The following is a 25,919-nucleotide window of genomic DNA, read 5'->3' on the forward strand; positions in this document are numbered from 1 at the left end:
TGATTTGCATAAAACTTGGTGGAAAGGTGTGGCATGGGGCAAAGAAGAACCCATTCAACTTTGGTGCAGATCTGAGACACGGGGTGTTTCCATGAATGTAGTATCTCTTTTGTTAATGTTGCAAGATACGGCCTTGGTTGAAGTCTGTACTAAGTCAACTATGCCATACATCTTAGAATCCAGTCGATGGCAGAAAGTTCATTAGTGGAAAAACATAGCCAGTGTAGAAATATGATGACTCCATATCACGATCCACATTCACGGGTATCCGTGAGCTTCTGGGATGCACATGTAGACATACAATCCTAATAGTTTTGGAAGCTCTAACCTGACATTAGAATTAAGATTTTCTGCATTCTATGCAAATTAAGCATCGCCAATCACTAAGTGGTGACCGACTAGTGGCCTAGCGGTAGCGTGTCTGCCTCTCGATCGGGAGATCGTGAGTTCTATTCACGGTCGGGTCATACCAAAGACCATCATAAAAATGGTACCTACCTATCTGGCAAGGCACGCTGCAATACAGATGTGCATGGGGAGTTAAACTCTCGTGGTTACCAGAGGACTAGCCCCCCACTGTAACCCTAGCTATGTAATAGGCGAGAGGCCGAGGGCTATGGAAACGGAGATCGGCGCCGCCTGATGCGCCACATACAGGTTGGGCCTGGTTAGTACTTGAGTGGGAGACTGCCTAGGAATACCAGGTACTGTAAGGCGTGGGAAGGGAATCACTAAGTGGTAAATCCAAACAATTGACTCAAATGATTCCTTGGAAAAAAATTTTTATTTGACATTTTTGTTTTGGGGTGGGGTTTTTTGTTTGTTTGTTGTTTACAAAATTGCAGGAAAAAAACTGGTTTCATCTTGTGTCACATACGTAGAGGATATTACACGATTGCATGAAGATATGAAGTTTATCTTCGAGTGGTGAACATATTCACGAGTGACGAAGCGAACAGTTGATATAATTTTCAACACAAGAAGATAAACTTCATATCTTTGCACCACTGTGTAATGTTCTTTATGTTATATGGACACATCCACAAAAAAATATGTAAGTTAATCAAAAAATTAATTGTGAACCGGTTCACCATTTTGACAATGTGCATCTAGTCAGCGGGAAAATACTGGGAGTCACGTCACCAGAGTAAAATATCAGGAATTATTATCCATACAGGACACTTTTTCAATGGAATAAAAACATGTGTTCTATTCCCTTCTAGCGGGTTTTATTGATTTGGTTTGATAGCATGCAATATTCTTAGCATATCGCTTATCCTACGTGTATTACATCACTCTACCCAGTGGAGAATGAGCGTTGAATATGGTTTACGATATTGCATGGTTGTCAAAACAACATGACATCGCACATCGGAGACGTAAAACTTCCGCGCTAGCAAACGACTGGGACAATTTGTAAACAAACATGGCCACCAGATTTGCTTCGTTAAATACGGAAGATTTTGAGAGAATTTTGAAACCGAAAGACGTGTTGAACACCCAAAAGGAATGTGTATGTATAATAATAATAATAATAATATTGGCTGGCTTTTTTCATGGTCTCTCAGATATATTCCATTCAGCTACTCATTTTCGGCTCATTCAGCATCATGCTAAAGTAATGGAATATGTCGACTCAACGCCAGCCAATATTATTTAAATATGTCACTCAGATCCGTGATGTATTGTGTACGAAAAATGCAAGTTTTTCACCACGAGGAGATAAACTTCATATCTTCAAGCCAATGTGTGATTTTCTCTTTATTATATAGACACATTCAGAAATACTGTAAAAAGGACCCAGATTTATCAAAACAATTCATCGATTTCCTCACGAGTGACATACAGAGATTTATGTCATGGTTTTGGATCTCCATGTCCCGGATGGAGCTCATATGAAAAAAAAAATGAGTGGTGTATTTCCCAGTAAAACACTCGTGTCCATGTAATATAATATCTCATTAAATGGTTGTGAAGACATTCCGAAAAAAAAAAGTTTGGAAAGAAGTTTTTGTGTTGAGTGATTTTGCTTTGGAAGGTATACATACAGTAGCAGCTACTGATTCTTAGCAAAACTAACCTTATTCACTTATTCATTCATCTTTAGTAAGCACTTTATCCTGTTCAGGGTCGTGATGGGTCTGGAGTCGATCCCAGAAATGTGAGGAGAGACACAGGAACACACCTTGAATGCCAGATGCCAGTCCATTCACACAGAGAGGCAATTTAGCATCGACAGTCCAAATACTAGTATGGTTTTTAGAGATGAGAGGAAACCAGAGAATATGGAGGAAAACCACATGGACACAAGGAGAAGAGAACATGCTTCAAAGAGAGAGAGAGAGAGAGAGAGAGAGAGATCTGTCTCTCTAGACACACTGGCTCTGATCAGAACTTTGGCTTGTCTTAATTAAATAAACCTTTAATTATTCTCTTTGAAATGGAGAGCATAACCTCCAGCACTCTCACCTGCTATATGGATGCCCATGCTCTCTCTCTCTCTCGTCTCTTTCTCTATCCCTTTATCTCTCTCCCTTTGTCTCTTTCTCTCTCCCTTTATCTCTCTCTCTCCCTTTATCTCTCTCTCCATTTATCTCTCTCTCCCTTTATCTCTCTCTCTGTCTCTCTCTCTTGTCTCTTTCTCTCTCCCTTTATCTCTCTCTCCATTTATCTCTCTCTCTCCCTGTATCTCTCTCTCTGTCTCTCTCCCTTTCTCTCTGTCTCTGTCTCTCTCGTTATCTAATTCATTCACACTCTTTTTTAGTCACTCCTTTCTCACTTTCTTGCTGTTTCGCTCTGCTAATTTACTCTCATTTCTCTCTTACTATCTTCTCTCACTCTTTCTCCATCTCTCTCTCCCTTTATCTCTCTTTCTCCCTTTCTCTCTCTCTGTCTCTCTCTCTCCCTTTCTCTCTCTCTTTCTGTCTCTCTCTCTCCCTTTCTCTTTGTCTCTCTCATTATCTAATTCATTCACACTCTTTTTTAGTCACTCCTTTCTCACTTTCTTGCTGTTTCTCTCTGCTAATTTCCTCTCTCATTTCTCTCTTACTATCTTTCTTCTCTCACTCTTTCTCCAGCTATCTCTCTCTCTCAGTAGCATGTACCCTCTATGACGTGTTGAATTGTGCACCCACTTGCTCTTTCATCTCAAGATTGTGTTATTTTTTCATCTAGCCCACATTTCCCTACTCTCTCCATCACTCTCCATCTTCAAACCTCACCATTTGCTTCTCTCTCTCTCTCTCTCTCTCTCTCTCAATCTCTCTCGTAAAGTACATGCTCAGAGGTGTGAGTAGTTTTTTTTTTGTAATCCTTAATATCCAATTGCCCCAAAAATGAACCTAGACTAAAAGACTCAAAAAAGGCATCTTTAGGCCACGCCTCCTACCTGAGTTTGATGTTGGCACAGTCATACCAACCTAATACTGTCTATGTGCTGAGGAAGAAAGTGATTCAGCTCAAGATGACACCCTTTTGTCTATTTTTCTCTGTCACAGACCGTCAGATCCAACATCAGCGAATCTGTCTATTTGAGATGTTTGAGGTGACTGTGTGATGATTTCGACATGCAGTTTTGAGCAGCCATGATAAACCGAAAGCTATAAACATCCCTTACTTATTAGCAATATTAGCCTGGAAGTACGAACTGGCACCAAAGTAAAGAAGTAATCTTCAAATGTGAAGTAAGTCATGAATGCAAACTATTTCTTTAAGAAGTGGTTCTGATTGTGAACAGAGAAGGATGAGAGGACAATTATTCTGCAGCTTTCTCAGTTTCCATCTTTTCCCACTGGCAAAAATATGATTTTCTGCCCTCTAATGATACTAAGCTGTTTAATCGGAGTCATATTTCCTCTATAATGATATTGCAGTTATTCTGATGTTCCTTATCATCACGACTATAATTTTCCGTTACGTCCGTTATGAAAATATGAAAATTTTCTCCAAATTGCTTCTTGGTATGCAGTATTCCCTTGCCCACCCCTACTCCCCCAACTGAACGATGCGTTATTGCTTTATAACCCAGCAATGTGGCACTTTCTCTGTTGCCTAGTGACCTGCACCATGAGCTGTTGCTAGAGTCTTCCATTGTGACTTGTGCTCCCTTACAATCTGTACCAGCTTCTCAGCCCAATGCAATGTGGAGTTAATGTTAACTCCGAAAGATGGACATTTCCCAATAAATAACAGTAGATCCTGAAGTGTTTTATTCCTCTTATACCACTGGACACACTTGATAGTGTGAAAAAAATAGCTGAAAATCCTTCAGTGAAGCCTTCTGCATCACACGATCCAGTCTTGGATTATTTTCCGATATCAGCATGCCTCGAATTGGTTTATTCCTTGTAAACAAAACCGTGTTGTAACAATGTCTTTTATTGATCTGATTTCTGTTTGTTACATTATCTCAGTGACACCATTTCTCAGACATGTACTAATCCCAAACTGAAAATTACTAGTGGGCGTATCAGACGCTCGCTGGCCGTGGTGTGAAAATTGTCCATGCAGATGCTCGTTTAAGTTTCCAAACCGGTCACTGCTTAATTCTCGAATATTTTCTAATAATCTCTGCTTTCCAAACAAATGCATCTAGTTAAGATCTGTTCAGTAGTTTGGGAGTAACGGCAGGTTGAAGTTGGTACAACAGAGTAAAAACTCTACTCGCGTGACATCGGGAAACTGCCGGTGCTTTTCTTTTTGAGTCACGGGAAAGCGTTCATGCTCTCTCTCTCTCTCTGATTAGTTTCCGACTGGATTACTCATGAATATCAATCAGATGACTTATATAGAGATGTTCTCTCGCTCCCACTGTTTCTGATGAAGTATTCAGCAAAATTTTCCATCTGCTAGTTTTGATGTTATGATTCATGGGAGCCTTTGAAGTGAGTTTTCATAGCTTTACCTACTTATTTTTTCAAATCAAACTGTTTCATGGAAATAAATAACTATTTTAGAATATAACTGGAGTTGTTTTGATGAAAAATATTGAGATTTTAGTGGTCAGAATAATATTTTTAAAAACCATAAGTCAGAAATGCAAGCGTCAATTTCAGTTCAATTAATGTGAATTGTTTATTGGATGTGGATCAGACAGTTTTTTTCGAGGTTCACCTTGAAAGCTGTGAATATTAATCAAAATAATCATTTATATTCTTTCATATAAACACTAGTAGGCCCTACTTTTGAGAAATATAAAACCCTACAGGGCACAAAGAGGGTATTAGAAATAATCTTTTATTACTTTTTTATTGAGTGTTCTGATATAACTTGTTTTACCTAATTAGCATAATTAATATTAATTAATTACTAAATTGCATAATTATTTACAAATTTTTTATTCAGTATACCACCATCTATGTCCCTGCCAATTTCCATGTAACTATCTTGAAAAATAAAAAAGTTACTAAGAAAAAAACATTTGATCTCATTGGTTAATGAGGCCCATTTTGGACCTTATGATCCTCATACAGAATATTACAGCAGTTTTCTAAAAATTAAGCCATTTCTTCAATCTTTGATTTGTAATATTTCAAGAACGGATAAACATATTTTAATTCTGTAAAAAAAAATGTAGTTTAGCATTCAGTTCTGAATTCAATGAGAGCAGTTTCAAGCAATTTGGATTGCATTTGAATTTTCACCTGATATGCCTCAGGAGGACTGGCATCGGATTGGATTTGACCGGATTTGGATTGGCCATATCATGTGACATGTTACTGAGAGCCACTATTAAGTATTGAGCTCTGATTTGTGTTGAAAGCTGAAAATGATGGGATTGACTGGTGCTATTTTTAACCCTTGACAGTTTAAGGTTACTTAACAATTGCAAAGAGTGCCAACGTTGTTGCATCAGTGTTTGGCCACCTGATACTGTAGGTGGAGAGAGAAATTTTGGACATATACTGTACATGTTGAACACATTGCTCAAGGCACTGTTGTAACTGATGATTACATACACTCATGTCACATTCCATGAGTTTCCATTATCAGATGTTGGTGTATCACCTGAAAAACATCCAACCTCTTGAGTGCAATGGATAGAGACAGCTCTATGCAGTCAGGTATGTTGTTTGGACAATGCATGTTGTGGGAATTATAATTGCGACAACCTTGGACATTACATTATATGGCGTTTAGCAGACGCTCTTATCCAGAGTGGCATACAACAAGTGCAAAAGTCAGGTACAAGAAATGCTGAACTTCTAGACAAGAAAGCGCTAGTGCCAACTGAACAAGTGACACAATAACACTTAGTGTAATATTCTGTTGAAGTACCAACGCTCAGCAAACAGCCAAGGAAAACAATTGAACCATACAAATGAGCTGACAAAGTTCAATTAAATAGAGAAAAGTAAAACCCCAACAGCTAACCCCAGGCTAGATAGTATAGAGCCTGGGTTGGTCAAGACAGCTAAGTGATTACACAGTGGGCAGGGAAGCAAGGAGAGGTGCAGCCTGAAGAGGTAAGTCTTCAGTCTGCACTTGAAGGTGGTCAGGGAGTCAGCAGTTCTGACCTCAATGGGAAGGTCATTCCACCAAAGGGGAGCCAGGACAGACAACAGTCTTGAGCAGGCTGGTCAGGAGTGGAGAGGAGGAGGGGCCAGGCAACCAGTAGTAGCGGAGCATAGGGATCTAGCTGGTGTGTAGGGGTGGATCAGATTCTGGAGGTACGCTGGCCCTAGCCCCTTTACAGCCTGGTAAGCTAGCACCAATGTCTTAAATTTGATGCGAGCTGCAATAGGTAGCCAGTGCAGTTTGGCAAGCAGAGGGGTGACATGAGAAGAACAAGGGAGACCAGGCGGGCTGCAGCATTCAGGATGAGCTGCAGGGGTCTGATGGCAGATGTTGGAAGGCCAGCAAGGAGAGAGTTGCAGTGGTCCAAGTGGGAGAGGATCAGTGCTTGGACCAGGAGCTGAGTAGAGTAGGTAGTGAGGAAGGGGTGGATCCTTCCAATGTTGTAGAGGAGAAATCTGCACATCCAGGTCACTGCAGCGATGTTCACTGAGGAGGAGAGTCTGTCTTCAAACACCACCCCTTGGTTCTTTGCACTGGGGAAAGGTGACCTAGAGATGTCCCCCAGGGAGATGATTATGTCCAGGGGTGGAAAGGATGGAGTGGGAATGTAGATCACCTCTGTCTTACCAGAGTTGAGCTTCAGGTGATGGTTGTCCATCCAGCTCTGGATGTCACACAGGCAAGCAGAGATGTGAGCAGAGACCTGTGTGTCAGAAGGAGGAAAAAAAGAGAAATAATTGGGTGTCATCAGCATAGAAGTGGTAGGATAGACCACGAGCAGAGAAAATCAGGCCAAAAGACTGGGTGTAGAGGGAGAAGAGAAGTGGACCAAGGACTGAACCTTGAGGGACATCAGTGGTAAGTGGGCATGGTGCTGATACAGTACCAGACCAGCTAACCTGGAAAGAGAGGTAGGACTTAAACCAGTTTAGGGCTGTCCCGCAGATCCCCAGAGCTGATAGGGATGACAGGAGGATGGGGCGATCAACAGTGTCAAATGCAGCAGGAAGGTCTAGGAGAATCAGGACAGAGGAGTGGGAGGCAGCACGTGTTGCATGAAGTGCCTCACTGATGGAGAGACGTGCAGTCTTGGTTGAGTATCTGGCTCGGAAGCCAGACTGGTGAGAAACCAGGAGGTTGTTCTGAGTGAGAAAAGAGGTGACTTGGTTAGCAACAGCACATTCAAGCATCTTTGATAGGAAAGGGAGAAGAGAAACCGGCAGTAGTTCTGGACAACCTAGGGTAAACGTTTAAATATGGCCTGTTTGGAAGAAGCAAGGCATGATGGAATGTCTGAATCAAAATATCTGAGGTATACCATAATCCTGTGTGCTCGCTCAGGAGCAGGAGCCCATGGAAACTAAAATATTGTAATTTGTTTGTTTGTTTGTTTGTTTGACAGAATTTTATTTTTGACTCAAAATGGCTGGTGTAGTGACGGAATATTTTTTCTTTTTCCCCCAATGATACATTATTCAATTTAACCAAACAGACTTTTGGCATTAGCTTTCATTAGTATAGGTCAGTACATTGGAAACGTTGTGTTGCCCAAACACATCAATGTGTAAGACCTTCTAAAACAAGGCCACATCTTCCTTCCTAACTCTCTTGACAATCTTCCAAGTGTTGTATCTGTGAGATTCTGTTTATTCTGCGAAAACGTACTTGTCTGTCATATTTTTTTCCATTAGAGAGAAACTCTTAATGTTTTTTTTTTTTTTTGTGTAGATGTACCAACAACAAAAGACACTGTGTTCTTACCATAACACACCCCGTGTGATGATCCCCAGCAACTACGGCCACTTTACTCTGTCTTATTGTCTTCTTTTTTTTAATATTTGATGGAAGAATCAGCTAAATGGAGCATGGAAAAAGTGAGGTTGCAGTGTGGAGAGATCAGAAAAGCTGCAAAGATGGAGTGAGGGGAAAAAAGTCAGGAAGAGAAGAGTTGTTTAATTAAATACTATTGCCCAAGCAAGAATATTCAGTGTAACCACATGACTGCAAGTGTGAAGATGTTACTTTTAAAAAAAAACATTTCTATAAACAAGAAATTAATACAAAATAAATGACATTTCAGCATTGTATGGCCAAATGTTTTGTTTAGTTTTGCTCTGCTAGTGGAAATTCTTGGGTTTCAGTCACGTGACTTTTCTTAGTGGTTTTACTGGAAGTGAAATAGCTGGTGGTCAAGCAAACCAAAATGGCTGCCGTAGTGCAAACAACTAGCAATAGCTCATCAGAGTACCCTTGTAATCTAGAAGCCACTGTTCACTTTAGATATATTCGGAAGATTGCTATGTGCAATGGAATCGACCCCTACAGTCTTGGAAAGAAGAATTTGTCATACGATCTCCAAAACTACCCTTCAGTTGAGTTCCCTGACATCTCGAACTATCTGGTGTTGCAGACGTCCTTCTACACTGCAAACCAGATGAAAGCGTGGAAGAGTATGGAGGTTTACAACTTTTTTGTATGTGGCTGGGTAAAGGACCTCGGGATCAAGTCGCTGCCGAATGAATCCTGTATTGTTTTTGCCCGTGTAATTGTTTTTTTTAAAAGCTTTTCGTTCACGTCTTTACAGTGAATCGCTGCAAGTTGAAGTGTAAACAAACAACAGTTCACTTAATTCTCACTTGTGTTGGCTCTTATCTCTCAGGTAAATCATTCGCAAAGATCATCAGAAACCCCTTTAAAGACCTGGATCTTAGTTAAACAAGACGGAGAAGTGATCACGGCGCATTGTAACTGCATGGCTGGGTAAGAATTTTGTCACGACCTTCATGCATATGGACTTCGTGAGCAGTAAACAAAGAAACAGCTGGGGACTTTAGCGCTTCATGACTAAAAAAAGAACCATAAAATAACATATAGCAAGAAAAGTCCTTGGAAAACACTAAGGACATAGCTGAGAGGGAAATACAAACCTTTCACCAAGTGATCACTGCAAACTCGAGCATGCTTCAACTCGACTCCCTTCGATTTCAGTGAGAGGTTCAAAAGCCACTGTAACAAGTGTTCTAGGTGGGTGGAGCACAGAAGCACGGCAGGCCAGAACTGAGTTCTCAAAAGACTCTTTATTTAGCTTTTCAGCTTTAAATTACACCCACACACACACGCACGCACACAAGTATCCAGGTTGGGGGAGAAGCTCGCTTCTTCCACTCTCCCTCTCCTCTTATAGGGCGCGGTCACTGGGGAAGACACACAAACACAGGTTAATTCCCATCAGGTGCAGTGATTCCGCCACTTACTTTCCCTGACTCCGCCCTCCATTCACAGACTGACGCTTGACCATGCCCCCGCTGCCACATATCCCCACCGCCCGACTCAGGCCGGGCAGCCGTCCGGCCTGCAGCCGACTCCCCTCCCCCCCCGACGGGAGAGGAAGTCCGCCACAACCATCTGCGCCCCCGGCCTGTGGACCACCTCGAACTTAAATGGCTGGAGTGCCAGATACCAACAGGTGATCCACACGTTGGCATCCTTCATGCGGTGGAGCCACTGCAGGGGCGCGTGGTCCGAGCAGAGGGTGAAAGGGTGCCCCAGCAGATAGTAGCGGAGGGCAAGGACCGCCCACTTGATGGCGAGGCATTCCTTCTCTATGGTGCTGTACCTGTCCTCGCGCACTGACAGCTTGTGGCTGATGTACAGCACTGGACGGTCCTCCCCCTCCACCTCCTGGGACGGAACAGCCCCCAGCCCTCTGTCCGATGTGTCCATCTGTAAAACAAAGGGGAGAGAAAAGTCAGGGGAGTGTAACAGTGGCCCCCCACACAGTGCAGCCTTTACCTTAGAAAAAGCCCGCTGGCATTGTTCCGTCCACTGGACCGGATCTGGTGCCCCCTTTTTAGTGAGATCAGTCAGCGGTCTGGTGACGTCCGAATAATTCAGTATAAACCTACAATAGTAGTCAGCCAGCCCCAGGAACTGCCTCACCCCCTTTTTGGTCTTGGGCCTCAGGCAGGCCGCAGTCACTGCTGTCTTATTGATTTGGGGACACACCTGCCCATTCCCCAAGTGGAAGCCCAGATACCGTACTTCCACCCGCCCAATCGCATACTTCTTCAGGTTGGCTGTAAGCCCCGCTCGCCTCAGCGACCCCAGGACGGCCCTCAGGTGTTTTAGGTGCCGCGGCCAGTCATTACTATAAATAATAATGTCATCTAGGTATGCGGCCGCATAGGTGGCGTGGGGGCGGAGGACCCTATCCATAAGCCACTGGAATGTAGCGGGCACCCCAAACAGCCCAAAAGGAAGTGTGATGAACTGGTGTAAGCCAAACAGTGTGGAAAAGGCTGTTTTCTCACGGGATAGTGGAGTCAAGGGGATCTGCTAATATCCCTTTGTCAAATCCAGTGTCGAATAAAAATGAGCCGTACCTAGTCGCTCGAGCAACTCGTCAATACGAGGCATTGGGTACGCGTCAAATTTAGACACCACGTTGACTTTTCTATAGTCCACACAGAACTGGACCGACCCATCGGCCTTGGGAACCAAGACCACTGGACTGCTCCAGTCACTGTGGGACTCCTCGACGATGCCCATTTCGAGCATGGCCTTGATTTCTTCCCGAACCACTTTTTTTCTTGTGTTCGGGCAGTCTGTAACGGCGGCTGCGCACTACCACCCCCGGGGGCATCTCAATGTGGTGTTCTATGAGGTGGGTGCGGCCGGGCAGGGGCGAGAACACTTCAGAAAATTCTGTTTGCAACCGGGCGACCTCCGCAAGCTGGGTCGGGGAGAGGTGGGCTCCACAGGGGACCGGAGCAGTGGGTGATGCCGATTTTCCCTTTTGAACCTCCGGCCCCAGCTCCGCCTTCTCTGGAACCACCGACACCAGCACCACGGGGACCTCCTCGCTCCAACGTTTTAACAGATTGAGGTGGTATACCTGTAACGCTCCACCCCTGTCCGTTCGCCTCACCTCATAGTCGACGTCCCCGACTCGCCGTGTGACCTCAAAGGGTCCTTGCCACCTGGCGATTAATTTAGAGCTCGACGTGGGCAATAACACGAGTACTTTGTCTCCCAGTGTGAATTCCCTAAGGCGCGTGCCCCTGTTGTACAGGCAGACTTGACGTTCTTGAGCCTGCCGCAAATTCTTCTGGGTTAGGTGTGTGTGTGTGTGTGTGTGTGTGTGTGTGTTATGGCGTTTTTTCAGAACGCCAAGTGAGGATGGAGCAAGTGGTTCCCGACACGCAGTCAATTAAGCACTCACGGCAAAGATGAAGTAAAGTTGGTGTTGTTTTTTATTCCATCCAGTCTGGTTCTCTTTCCAGTTGCAAACAAAGGAAGTAAAATGAACATAAAGTATTTCTAACAGTTCTTACGTCTTGAGTTCCTGGGTTTCTGCGTTTCTGCGGTCTGAAAACTTTTCCTATCTACTGCCATCCTAGCAAACACAAGCCGGAAGCACTGATTAAACTTCAGGTTTCGCGCCATCGGCACGTCTATGGGGCGTGTCCGCAGTCATATGGCAAGAAATCAATTAAAGTTTCAGGTAGGCAAGTATACATCTGATAAGTATAACTTTTTGTCCAGATAACCAGGTAAGTATAACTAACAAAATAAGTTATATAACTAAATAAAAATGCATTGAGAATAACTATATGGCAACATGTTTTACAAACCTAAATTGAATATAAATATGGCTCCAACAGTGTGTGTGTGTGTGTGTGTGTGTGTGTGTGGAGTTTTGCATGCAGGTCAATAACGTATTGAATTTCATTTTTGCTCGGGGAAGGTCCCTCCTCCCAATTTTCCCGCAGCACAACTAGGATGCCACGTGGTTTACGCCCATATAATAATTCGAATGGGGAGAACCCCGTGGAGGCTTGTGGGACCTCTCGCACTGCGAAAAGCAGGGGCTTGAGCCATTTATCCCAGTTACATGCATCCTTGCTTACAAATTTTTTAATTATGTTTTTGAGGGTGCGATTAAACCATTCGACTAAGCCGTCCGTTTGTGGGTGATAAACGCTGGTGCGGATCGGCTTGATTCCCAATAACCCATACAGTTCACGCAGTGTGCGTGACATAAATGTAGTGCCTTGATCAGTAAGAATCTCTTTGGGGATTCTGACTCGGGAGATGACGTGGAAGAGTGCTTCCACAATACTACGTGCGGAGATATTGCGAAGCGGCACTGCTTCCAGATATTGCGTTGCATAGTCCACCAGAACTAAAATAAAGCGATACCCTCGTGTTGACCGATCTAATGGCCTGACGAGATCCATCCCAATTCTTTTGAACGGGGTCTCGATTAATGGTAGAGGGCGCAAAGGCGCTTTGGGGATGGCCACTGGATTTACTAACTGGCATTCGCGGCATGCTGTACACCACCTACGGACATTGCCGCGAATCCCTGGCCAATAGAACCGGGCCATTATTCGGGCTAGTGTCTTATCCTGCCCTAAGTGTCCAGCCATGGGATTAAAGTGAGCCCCCAGGAATACCAATTCCCGGCAGCTCTTTGGGATCAAAAGTTGGGTTACTTGTTCCTTAGTCTGAGTGTCCTGCGTCACTCGGTATAACTTATCCTTAATAATGGAAAAATAGGGGAAGGACGGGGTGGCATTTGGCTGGAGCATTTGACCATCGATTACTCTCACTTGGTCAAACGCATGCCGCAGAGACTCGTCTCACCATTGCTCTAATGGAAAATCCGCGAGGGATTCCCCGAGAGAGGGAGGAGGAGCCTGCTGCTCCTCACTCTGACGCGGTGATGACGTAGACGGCTCTGTGACAGCTGATCCCGCCAATGCCACACCAGGACCTCCCCCCGCTGAACTACGGCAGGACCCACTCTTCACTAAGTGCGTCATTAAATCCCGAAATCCCGGCCAATCAGTCCCCAAAATTATAGAGTGGGTAAGGCGAGGATTAACCGCCGCCTGTACTCTAAATTTCTCCCCTCGAAACAGAATGTGAACCGACACTAAAGGGTAGTTGTGAACATCCCCGTGCGCACACAACACGTTCACCAACTATATTCTGCCCAATGCCTCGTCTTGCACCAAGCTTTGGTGGATTGAGGTCTGATTACAGGCAGAGTCCACCAAAGCCCGATACGTATCCCCTTGGATACTCACCAGTATGCGATACGCTCCGGCCCAATCAAGGGCGGTTCCTGGTGTGTCGGGGATCTGGACCACCGCACCCACCTCCATCACCGAGCACTGATGCTGGAGGTGCCCCGGCTCCCCGCAGCGCCAGCACACCGGCCAGAAGGGGAGAGAAAGAGGGGGAGACACACTGTCCTGACGTTGGAACGGCCGCCATATGGTCCTCCGCCAGCTCAATGGCCTGATCCAGCGACGCCGGGCAATGGCACTGGACCCACTCCATGGTTCCTTCCGGAAGTCGAGCGACGAACTGCTCCAGCACCACCAGATCGATGATTTCCTCGGCGTCGCAGTTGTCAGCCCTCAGCCACTGGCGGCAGGCGTCCCTGAGATGCTGGCCAAACGCGAACAGCTGGCCGACCTCCTCCAGGCGCAGCGCGCGGAAGCGCCGCCGCTGCTGCTCCGGAGTGCGACCCACGCGCTGGAGGACGGACCTGCGGAGGTCCACGTAGACCAGCCGGCTGTCGGCAGGGAGCTGTAGCGCGGCCAGCTGCGCCTTGCCCATGAGCAGGGGGAGGAGGCGCGCCGCGCGCTGTTCCACCGGCCAACCCCATGCCTCTGCTGCCAGCTCAAAAAGAGCGAGGAAGGCCTCGGGGTTGTCGTGCGGGCCCATCTTCATAAGGGTGAGGTGGGGAGGGCCCGCGGCGGTGGAGCTGGTGGACCCCGCCGATGCGAGTAGGTGCCAGAATGCCTGGCGGTCTTCCTGCTGCGCCAACACCAGGGCCTCAAACCTTTGCTCCTGTTCTTTCCGGAGGGCGACCAGCGCCTGGTGCTAGCTCTGTTGGGCCATGGCGAGGGCATGGATCAAGTACTTGAAGGGAGAGGACTCCATGGGGCTGTTCTCTCCTACGCGCCGTTCCGGGTTTCAGCACCACTGTAACAAGTGTTCTAGGTGGGTGGAGCACAGAAGCACGGCAGGCCAGAACTGAGTTCTCAAAAGACTCTTTATTTAGCTTTTCAGCTTTAAACTACACCCACACACACATGCACGCACACAAGTATCCAGGTTGGGGGAGAAGCTTGCTTCCTCCGCTCTCCCTCTCCTCTTATAGGGCGCGGTCACTGGGGAAGACACACAAACACAGGTTAATTCCCATCAGGTGCCGTGATTCCGCCACTTACCTTCCCTGACTCCGCCCTCCATTCACAGACCGCCACTTGACCATGCCCCCGCTGCCAAAGCCACCTTTCTTGATGTCTTTTTGTGAAACCCTGTGTTTGTTTACCTTTTTTTATTAGTTCACAGGGAATGCTGAAGAAACTTTCATCAGTTTCATGGTTTGATCAATTCCAAAAACCTAAAGCAATGCAAACGTAAGCCATTTTTCATGCGAGCAATGCACCTTCTCCATACAAATGCTTTGTCAACTGATCTTTGGTAGACCACCAGCTAAAGTTTTGAATAATTAATGAGGCGGATGTGACGTTACGTGAAACCCAAGAATAGGTCCTGAAGAAGCCACACCCACTTTACAGTACCAGTCAAAAGTTTGGACACCCCTACTCTACTCATTCATAGGTTTTTCTGTATTTTGTATTTTCGACATTTTAGAACAATACTGAAGACACCCAAAGTATAAAATAACATATGGAACATATATACAGTGTGTGTGTGTGTATATATATATATATATATATATATATATATATATAAAATGTTGTTTACCAGCTGGGAGGTCCGTATTGTGATATACCGTGACCGAGGTCTTGAAAGTACTGACTGAGGCCCTCTGAGCCGAGGTCAGTATTCAAGGCCGAGGTCACGGTATTTCACCATACGGACTGACCTTAAGCTGGTAAATAATATATTTTTTTCTTTACCAAATTCTAACAGAAAACGAGAGCGCCCGAAAGCCCGATATACAAGTGCACTTCCATGGCAGGAAAAAAACTACATTTTGCCGCCTATGTAGTCCCCTATTTATACAAAATTGAGCCATTTCAGGATTCAGCCATGTTTTTGCTCGGCATTAGCAAGTTACAGGTTTTTAGCTTTCTCCTGAAATGTTTTCTTTTATTTCTTCTTCCTCAGGGTAGTAAAACTCGCTTTCGCTGTGAACACTGTCGTTATCGCTATCCATGCTGTAAAATTAATACTATTCTCCTGAGAAATGCTGGCAAAAATGTATAAGATTTTTCATAATCTTATAAATAAATCTTATTAAAAAAAGATAAATGTTGACAAAAAATGCTACTATGTTTGTTGTTGTTGTTGTTGTGAACGAGCGAGTCGCCAAAGGTCCGTAACTGGGGTCCGTATCGTAGGATACGGACCCGCTCACCAACCAATCAGAGCGCAGGATTTGATGGAAACCGGACCGCAAAAAAAATAAATTGGAATTATGTCATAAACAAAAAAAGTATTAAACAAAATGTTTGATATTTTAGATTCTTCAGCGTAGCCAGTGTTTACCTTGATGACACTTTGTACACTACTGACATTATCTTAACCAGCTTCATGAGGTAGTCACCTGGAATGCTTTTCAATTAACAGGTGTCTCGTCAAAAGGTAATTAGTGGACGAGTTTCTTGCTTTCTTAATGCATTTGAGATCAAACAGTAAATAGTAAATAATAAACATACTGTAACTAGACCTATTCAGTTACAGTACAACTGTAGTAATCCATATTATGTCAAGAACCACTTGACTAAGTAAAGAGAAATGACATCCATCATTACTTTAAGGCATGAAGTGACTTTTAATTAATAAAAATAAAGGAAAAAACATTGAATTAGAAGGCATGGCCAAGTTTTTGACTGGTACCGTCTAGCTTGTCAGCTAGCTAGCTGCCACTGATTTGTATATTTTCGTTAAAGATGCAAAGTGAAATTGGTCTCTCTTCTTCCATTTCATCTTCATTTGACAAGTTTTCAAAAAAGTATTAATTACTATGTCCACTAGTGGTGATGTTCATCCTTCAGGGTCGAAAATGACCATGACTTCAATTTGGTAGGCGGTGGTTGTGCGTCCGGATGTGACCGATGAGGCCAATCTGGGCTTTGAAGGTATCCCCACATATCGGGCACGTGTGGGTAGGTGCTGTAGTGGGGCTGGCGATAGCTCGAGCCTTCTGCGCAGCTCGTTTCCTCTGGGCCTCGGCGATGCGTTTTATCTCTGCTGCACGTGCACCACTGGTGCGCTTTGCTCGCCATGCTGGACGATCCAGAGCAAGTGACCCCCAGGAGCCAAGATTGATTTCAAGGACCTTGAGTCTGTCCTTGAAGCGCTTCCTCTGCCCCCCAGACGAGCACCCACCCTGACACAGCTCTCCACACAACAACTGTCTGGGCGATCGATCATCCGCTGTAGTGTCCACTTGTAATGTCACTAACACTACTGTAGTAAGTTTCAAACTAGTAAGTGGAATTTTACATGGTGAACACATACAAGCAGAGTGATACACATAGTGAAACGTCCCAGTGCGTTTTATGAAATGTAAGCCCTCTTGGAACGCCACTCGACCAATCAGAATATGGGACAGGAATGAACTGTGTCCTACAAGAGCTACTTGGATAATTAAGGAGTCTACTGTTGTAGAGTTCAACATAGAATCTACATAGAAGTGTTCCTCCAGAAGGCCAGCTGAAGAACCATCTGTACACAGTGGATGAGCAAACAGAATGAATTAGGCTTACGATATTATCAAAAAACTTGATCTGATCATGAATAAATTTCACTGCTACCAAGGCTTTAGATATGTTTAGACCAGCTGACTGTCTTGACTTCTGCATCTTTTAAAACTGGTGCCTTGTACATCAAGATCTTTGCAGGATGACACCAAAATACGATACGTTTATGGTTTCTGAGAGGAGAGTAAAGTTTTTTTTCATGATTGTTCAGTAGAATTCAGCCATTGAGACATCTGACAGGTTTTCCCAGACATCTTCACTTACAATTATTTCAAATATTAACGAATGCTCAGTTCCACCAAAAGAAATTACCGAGTGCAAACGCGACCTTGTCTGTGCTTGTGAAGTTCTGTCTGATCTTCGAGAAGTGCTTTGTGGTTTCTTCTCCATCTGTCATTTATGTCACTCTTTATCTCTCTGTGGATTTGTTCTCTCTCTCTTTCTCTCTCTGTCTCTCTCGCTCTCATTCTCGCTCTCATTCTCGCTCAAGGCGCCATCTGCTTCACCTTCAGATCTAAGACTTGTACACTAATTTACCATCTGCACTGCAAGTTGCTGACAAGGCAAAGGGAAAAGCTATGATACATTCCTTCTTGAATGCAAAGAACCACATATTGGATTCTTTCACAAATCTGTACTACAAATAGATGCAAACTTTCTTTGTATTCCTGTACCTGATCATAATGATCAGCATGTCCTCTATATACAGTGGTGCCTGAAAGTTTGTGAACCCTTTAGAATTTTCGATATTTCTGCATAAATATAACCTAAAGCATCATCAGATTTTCACACAAGTCCTAAAAGTAGATAAAGAGAACCCAGTTAAACAAATGAGACAAAAAATATTATACTTGGCCATTTATTTATTGAGGAAAATGATCCAATATTACATATCTGTGAGTGGCAAAAGTATGTGAACCTCTAGGATTAGCAGTTAATTTGAAGGTGAAATTAGAGTCAGGCGTTTTCAATCAATGGGATGACAATCAGGTGTGAGTGGGCACCCTGTTTTATTTAAAGAACAGGGATCTATCAAAGTCTGAACTTCACAACACATGTTTGTGGAAGTGTATCATGGCACGAACAAAGGAGATTTCTGAGGACCTCAGAAAAAGCGTTGTTGATGCTCATCAGGCTGGAAAAGGTTACAAAACCATCTCTAAAGAGTTTGGACTCCACCAATCCACAGTCAGACAGATTGTGTACAAATGGAGGAAATTCAAGATCATCGTTACCTTCCCCAGGAGTGGTCGACCAACAAAGATCACTCCAAGAGCAAGGCATGTAATAGTCGGCGAAGTCACAAAGGACCCCAGGGTAACTTCGAAGCAACTGAAGGCCTCTCTCACATTGGCTAATGTTCATGAATCCACCATCAGGAGAACACTGAACAACAATGGTGTGCATGGCAGGGTTGGAAGGAGAAAGCCACTGCTCTCTGAAAAGAACATTGCTGCTTGTCCGCAGTTTGCTAAAGATCACGTGGACAAGCCAGAAGACGATTGGAAAAATGCTTTGTAGATGGATGAGACCAAAATAGAACTTTTTGGTTTAAATGAGAAGCGTTATGTTTGGAGAAAGGAAAACACTGCATTCCAGCATAAGAACCTTATCCCATCTGTGAAACAGGGTGGTGGTAGTATCATGGTTTGGGCCTGTTTTGCTGCATCTGGGCCAGGACGGCTTGCCATCATTGATGGAACAATGAATTCTGAATTTTACCAGCAAATTCAAAAGGAAAATGTCAGGACATCTGTCCATGAACTGAATCTCAAGAGAAGGTGGGTCATGCAGCAAGACAACAACCCTAAGCACACAAGTCGTTCTACCAAAGAATGGTTAAAGAAGAATAAAGTTAATGTTTTGGAATGGCCAAGTCAAAGTCCTGACCTTAATCCAATAGAAATGTTGTGGAAGGACCTGAAGCGAGCAGTTCATGTGAGAAAACCCACCAACATCCCAGAGTTGAAGCTGTTCTGTATGGAGGAACGGGCTAAAATTCCTCCAAGCCGGTGTGCAGGACTGATCAACAGCTACTGGAAATGTTTAGTTGCAGTTATTGCTCCACAAGGGGGTCCCACCAGATACTGAAAGCAAAGGTTCACATACTTTTGCCACTCACAGATATGCAATATTGGATTATTTTCCTCAATAAATAAATGACCAAGTATAATATTTTTGTCTCATTTGTTTAACTGGGTTCTCTTTATCGACTTTTAGGACTTGTGTGAAAATCTGATGATGTTTTAGGTCATATTTATGCAGAAATATAGAAAATTCTAAAGGGTTCACAAACTTTCAAACACCACTGTAAAGTGTACAAAGATTGGTAAATCATTATGTTTTTGCCCCGTTTTGGAAAAAAAAAGAAACCTTAGCTGTATTTTGAGAAACTGATCTCTTCGTGCAACCTGGACACTCGTGATGTGCCCTGGGGACAGAAATTCTGGTCTCCATGTGGGAAAACAGATGGAAACATTCAGAAGAACCTAATTAGTATTCACACACACTTTTTAGATCTGACCCATGAGGAATGATTAAATTTTTTTTAATGGGGCAGCAATTAAAACCATCCATCCATCCATTATCTGTAGACGCTTATCCTGTACAGGGTCGCAGGCAAGCTGGAGCCTATCCCAGCTGACTATGGGCGAGAGGCGGGGTACACCCTGGACAAGTCACCAGGTCATCACAGGGCTGACACATAGACACAGACAACCATTCACACTCACATTCACACCTACGGTCAATTTAGAGTCACCAGTTAACCTAACCTGCATGTCTTTGGACTGTGGGGGAAACCGGAGCACCCGGAGGAAACTCATGTGGACACGGGGAGAACATGCAAACTCCACACAGAAAGGCCCTCGCCGGCCACGGGGCTCGAACCCAGACCTTCTTGCTGTGAGGCGACAGTGCTAACCACTACACCACTGTGCCGCCCAATTAAAACTAATAATAACAAAATATAATAATGCACACACACTATTCCCACTATAATACCACACCAACATTCATGATCCCATTCACACAGTTTCTAACATGGTCCAGGTTTAAAATCTACTGAAACATGTTATATAGACATGAGTGTTTTACTAGGAAATACACCACTCAAACCCGGAACCTTCATGCTGTGAAGCGACAGTGCTAACCACTACACCACCATCCCACCCCCCTGCACACTAATGTTGTTAAAATAAAAAAAAGTTAAAAATAGTTTTTATTCTTTCTGTGTGGCCCAGTACTGGTCCTCGGCCAGGTGGTTGGGGACCCCTGTACTAGAGGATAAATACCTGAAACTCCCCACTAGCCAAACAGAACTAAAGAAGCCTTTCGGATGAGAGGTGAAATGTCTTCAAGGATTTCAAGCGAATCCAGTTGCCTTTTTTAGCATCTATGGATTACTTAGTACACACATCTCGAACAAGTGTAATGAGAAGTTGCATATGACAAATTAAGATGAAACCATCAGTTCAAAGTTTTTCTTCCATTTTTGCACATCAAACTGTAAATGAAAACTCTGTGCACGTAGGAACTAAAACTGTGAGTGAGGAACTGAAGACACTCACCAAAGGGTTAGTCTGAGGAATCATTTGATCTGCATAGAATTAAGGAATTCATTAATCAAATGTTACACTGTTGTGTTGTGTTATCATTTGCTAACGTAGCTGTTCCCTGTCGCTCACATACGTACTTAGAAAATGAATTGTTCCTTTGTTACTCGTGTGAATGCATGTGTTATAGTGTACAATCACCATTCACTTCTGTATAATGTACCTGCCTGGCATCATGCAATCTCAATGCTAATGAGTGTCTTCTGTTTCCATCTCTCCCTCCCTCTGATCTTTCCCCTTCCTTTTTCATCCTCCTCAACCCACCCACCTCTCATCCTCTCCGTGGGACGATACCATCACGGGACGTCCCTGACCTGTGACCCTAGTGAGAAGAAACGCAACTTGACATGACCTGACCCCACCTCCCTCTCGTCTTCTTCCTCCTCATCATCCTCCTTGGAGTCTCCTCGGCCTTGTGTGCACATCTCTTAGTCTGTCCCGCTCCAAGATGTGTGCATGTGAGGGGAAAAATAGGATCCCCAAATAAAACCCTACCCAGGCCCTCCATGAGCATGTGGGGTTGATTTGTTTAAAATGGATCACCAAGAAAGACTTCCTCAATCAAATTTATTCACATTATAAAGAATCATATACATCCTCCTCACTTTCTTATCTCTTTCTGTCTTCTCTGCTTGGCACTTTCCCAACTTGCTGACCCTAGACGGAGTTGGTTCTGCTCCCCAGCAACCGGGCTGCTAGCTTCTCTGGCCGTCTACCTTCTGGGCTTTATAATAACCACCAGGAAGATCTGTTCTCCTCCTCTGGCCAAACCAAAGCCCTCTTGGCCACCCTGTCAACCGAGGCCCTGCTGCTTGCCACCACCCTCAGACATCGCCGGCTCCTCAGAGAACAAAGCATCAACTCTTCAAAACATGCCCCTTCACTCTCCAACAGCCACTCTTCATCCTCTTCAAGCTCCTCTTCCTCTGCCTCAACACCTTCACCTGTGTCCACTAGCTCATCCCATGACCCAAACCTCATGATTGGCAATGGTACAACAAGCAAGAAGAAAGGAAAAGATGTTGTGCCCCAGTTTGTTCCAGCTACCAACACTGAGTGAGGTACTGGGACAAGAACCAACCTCCATGCAAAAGGACCTCCAAGTCAAGGAGAAAGAACAACAGAGACACTTTGTATTTATAGAGTTTAAAAACTTAGTCATGTAGAATCTTCTCCTCCATCTTGGCTGAACCCTCGAGTAGCCTGGAGGAATGATGCAGGCTACAGCCCACTCACACAACCTACCATCTCTCATTCATTATGGGTTTATTCTTCTCCCATCTGGATCGTCCAGAACTCTGACAGTACTGCCAGTTTCCTTCATGAAGCCCACAGATGGGTTTGGACCCCGTCCATGTTCCAGCAAAATAGCACCAGGCCAGAGAAAGGACTCTCTACCCCAAATAAAGTCATCCATCTGCCGGATATCATCTTTCATAGACCTAGTGGTGTCTGGTAGATTTTTATCAAGTGTAATTAGCTAGACTGTGAACATGCGTGATTGGAGGTAGAGTCGCAATAATCCAAAAGTGAGTACAGTAGTCGTCAGTGTGTGTTCAGGTTTTATATCATCTTCAGATTTAAAATGGCAGAATATGAGAAAAACAACAAAACTAAACTATATATTCAACATTTTTAGTTCTGGGATGGTTTCTCTGGGTGATAACTACTGCACTCAGAACAATAATGACACCTGATGGGATACTTTTATGGGTAGATCTTTTAAACTTAAGCTGGAGGAAGATAATCATAGGGGAACATTGTTATTAAAGTACTTAATTACACTTTAAGGACCACTGGTCTACATTTGAAACTACATTTGCATTCTTGGTAGCTTGGTGAACACAAGTCACTGAAACTGGTGCTATCGTCTTTTTAACCTGATGGGAATACCAATACGTAAAAGGAAAGCTGTTTGATTTAACTGTTTGATATAGTCCTTGTTATATGCACGCAGAGACAGAATGACTATTCATATGGCTAATTTGTCATCTTTCCATATTTCTTCAAACTTGGCACAAAGTTACAAGTGCGACAGATGGATTGTGAGATGTAGGAGGACACTCGCTGTTTACAGACTGAGAATGCAATAAGGTGGTTGAGAAAGTTGCAGCTGGCGAAGGAGAGATGTCTGAATGGCCAAAGGTTATTTGACGGAGGTGTACATGCGCCATATAAAGCACAACCAGCAAAGTCAAAAAAGACCGAAAGGAAGGACTTTCTCAACCATTGATTTTTTTTTTCAAAGCATAAAGTACAACGATTGTGTCTGACAATCAGCACAAGATTGGCACACTATGTTTTATCCTTAGGCACTGCCACAATGCACATATGTGAAGCTCCGTTTTATAAAACAGCCTAGAAAAGTAAATAGGTTCATCCAAGGAAAGATGCTTGAAGAACTTGCCAACTATATCACTAGATTGTTCTCATGAGAAACACCAGAAGTGATAACAAATAATCAAAAAAATTGGACCAATCAGTCCATTCGGACACTTTTTTTATCTGCTCCTAATCAATCAGTCAGTCATTAATCCAAGGGAGGATTGGTGTAGTGTTTGGAGAACTTGCCCATCAAATGGGGGCCAACTGTAGATGATGTTCTAATGAGTCAAAACCCTAAAGGGCTCAAAGAGTAGCTGAGTGTTTCTGTGAATACTGAGACCTTTGGGGTGGGTAATTTGGCAAAAATGAAGTATGTTGGGTTTTGGTATAAACCCTGCCAAATGCTGGTACCACACCCCAAGTGAAAGGTCCACAACAGAACCGCGCTCAAATGCTTTTATAGTTTTCGGTATACAACACTAATCACACACATCATTTTGTGGGGTGTCAACTATATGACACACCAGCTACTGTCTATTCCTGTAAAACAATCCTGGTGGCTGTAATCCTTAAAGTAGTTCTAGAATTTTAGAACCCACTATTGATGAAAATGTAGTATAAGGGTATATATTCAATGTATGCAAATTAAAAATAAAAAATTTCCCCATCAAAGGGGTGTATTTGAGCGACAAAACCGAGCTTCTGGGAAGCATTTCCTGGAAATCCCAGTCGGGAGTCATGTGACCGATGACGTAGTAAATTGACCAGGATGGCAGCATCCAGTATAAACACAAGCGAAATGAGTGAATCAGACAGCGATTATTCAGACGAAATTGCGTCTGAAGACGAAAGTGAATCGTGTTCCAGTCGAGGTGAGTTGATGCACAACATTTTTTCTACTAAATCAGAGGTCTGGGCCGAAATGTGCGTCGTGATCGGCAGTATATTTGGGGCGAACCGATGGCGTTCAAGCGGCCTTTCCAACAACACGGAAATGACTGCAGCTGTCAAAGTCTGCTTTGTGTGCGTTCGGAGCTTGGGGAGAAGAAAAATGCGGGCCTGAATGGGGACAGTCACGGCTGTATCGTAGAAGTGCAAAGCAGGAACTCGTCCAGGGATCGTCTAGTTCTTGTTTAGTTAAAGAACCCTTTAATTGTCCTAAAGGTTCGGGAAGCTCGTTCAAAGCGCGCCTCAAGATTCTCCCATGGACTATAAAAACCACTTTTCCCTTTACACTCACCAGCATAAATATGTGCACTAGCCTTCAACTAGCACCAGTCTGTCCTCGTCCGCTTTACTTGCCGGTTCCACTCAGCAAGATCGTATCCATTATTCTTATCAGGATCAGGGAACTGATGCAGAGATACTCCGCCTTTGTTGGTTTTAGAACAGCCGTACGTGACACACTTTTTTACCATCGTATACAGTGGAAATAATCCGTAGATCCGCGAATTGTCACTCACAGTCACAGTATGTACAGGAAGTGAGCTGTCTAGCTTGTCAATTTACTATGTCATCGGTCACGTGATCGCGGCACGATGTTTTGCTCGTGGGCTATCGCAGAAAATCCTCTATAAAATCATTACGGATAAACATTTTTAGTGATTTTTTTTGTAATATACTACAAATATTAGTATTCATCGTTACATGCAAAGGCGATTTTCAAATTCTAAAACTACTTTAAAGCTAGACTGCCTTTCAGATTTTTCAAGTGTAGGTCATGAAAAGAATTTTCCCCGACACCCAATTATTTTTGTTTAGTGACCAAAAGCTACTGAACTCGAATCACAGACTTCCGATTTTATTAATTTTTTTTAAATAGAACAATTAATGAATTTAGTACCACATGGACCTGAATTCTCCGCTACTTTTTCCTGCTTAATCATGACCTAATACAAGATACTATGTCATGGATCACATGGTGGGCTTTCCCTGTTTGCACAAGGCATTATGGGATACAAATTTGAAACAGGAGAGAAAAATGGAGGACGTATGTGGGTGTGCGAATGAAACGTGAAAGACCGACTACAGTAACGGAAAGAAAGCGAGAAGAAAAGACGTTATGTTCTATACGAAGGAAAGGAAACACAGGACCAAACTAATAAATATCGGCGCTCAGCGAGCACCTCGGTGTGATCAGCTCTTCGTTTAGCGACAGAATGATGGAACTGTCAGTGCACGCTCAAAGGTAAACCTGTAGATGGTAGTAATGCAACACTGTGGATGCCAGCCTTCTTTTGTAAAACCCAAAAGAAGAAGGTAAACCTGCGCATGCGCACACGGACTTCCTCTGTTTGCTTGACTGCACGAAGCGAACGATTTCATGCACATTATTTGCTTTAATCCCCTCAAATTAAATACCTTCCCAGCCACAGAATGGCCTGATATTTTGTGAGATATTACAGAAATAAACATATATCGCAATGACCAAATTTCAGTGCGAACTAAATTTCATCGATTTTATGAAATCGAAAGGCCGTCTAGCTTAAGTATTTTGTATAAATGACAAATACTAACTTGTAACTTTTTATCTTAATTTGGGACGAAATGTCATCAAAATATTTAAGCTAATAATAACTAAGCTAGGCCTGTTCCTTTTTGTGCACCCCCTCGTTTAAAGTCAAAATTAAATGGCTTATTGTCTCGAATTTGGCTTCATCAGTAGACATTGTTGGTGGAATCGTAACCTGCGCTGCAATATCCAGAT

General features: G+C 43.7%; 1 protein-coding gene across 4 annotated transcripts in view; it reads left to right on the plus strand.

The window, feature by feature from the left end:
• The window catches only part of srcin1a (SRC kinase signaling inhibitor 1a), a 128,362-nt gene extending 106,735 nt beyond the window's left edge, over positions 1–21,627 (plus strand). For all 4 annotated transcript variants that reach the window (XM_060902061.1, XM_060902058.1, XM_060902060.1 and 1 more), the window contains one exon: positions 21,214–21,627. In XM_060902061.1, the coding sequence (XP_060758044.1) occupies positions 21,214–21,216 (3 nt within the window). In that variant the 3' untranslated portion in view covers positions 21,217–21,627. The remainder of the gene's footprint in view (positions 1–21,213) is intronic.
• The last annotated feature ends 4,292 nt before the right edge of the window (positions 21,628–25,919 follow it).

Source organism: Neoarius graeffei, chromosome 20, assembly GCF_027579695.1.
Source record: "Neoarius graeffei isolate fNeoGra1 chromosome 20, fNeoGra1.pri, whole genome shotgun sequence".
Classification (NCBI taxonomy): domain Eukaryota; kingdom Metazoa; phylum Chordata; class Actinopteri; order Siluriformes; family Ariidae; genus Neoarius; species Neoarius graeffei.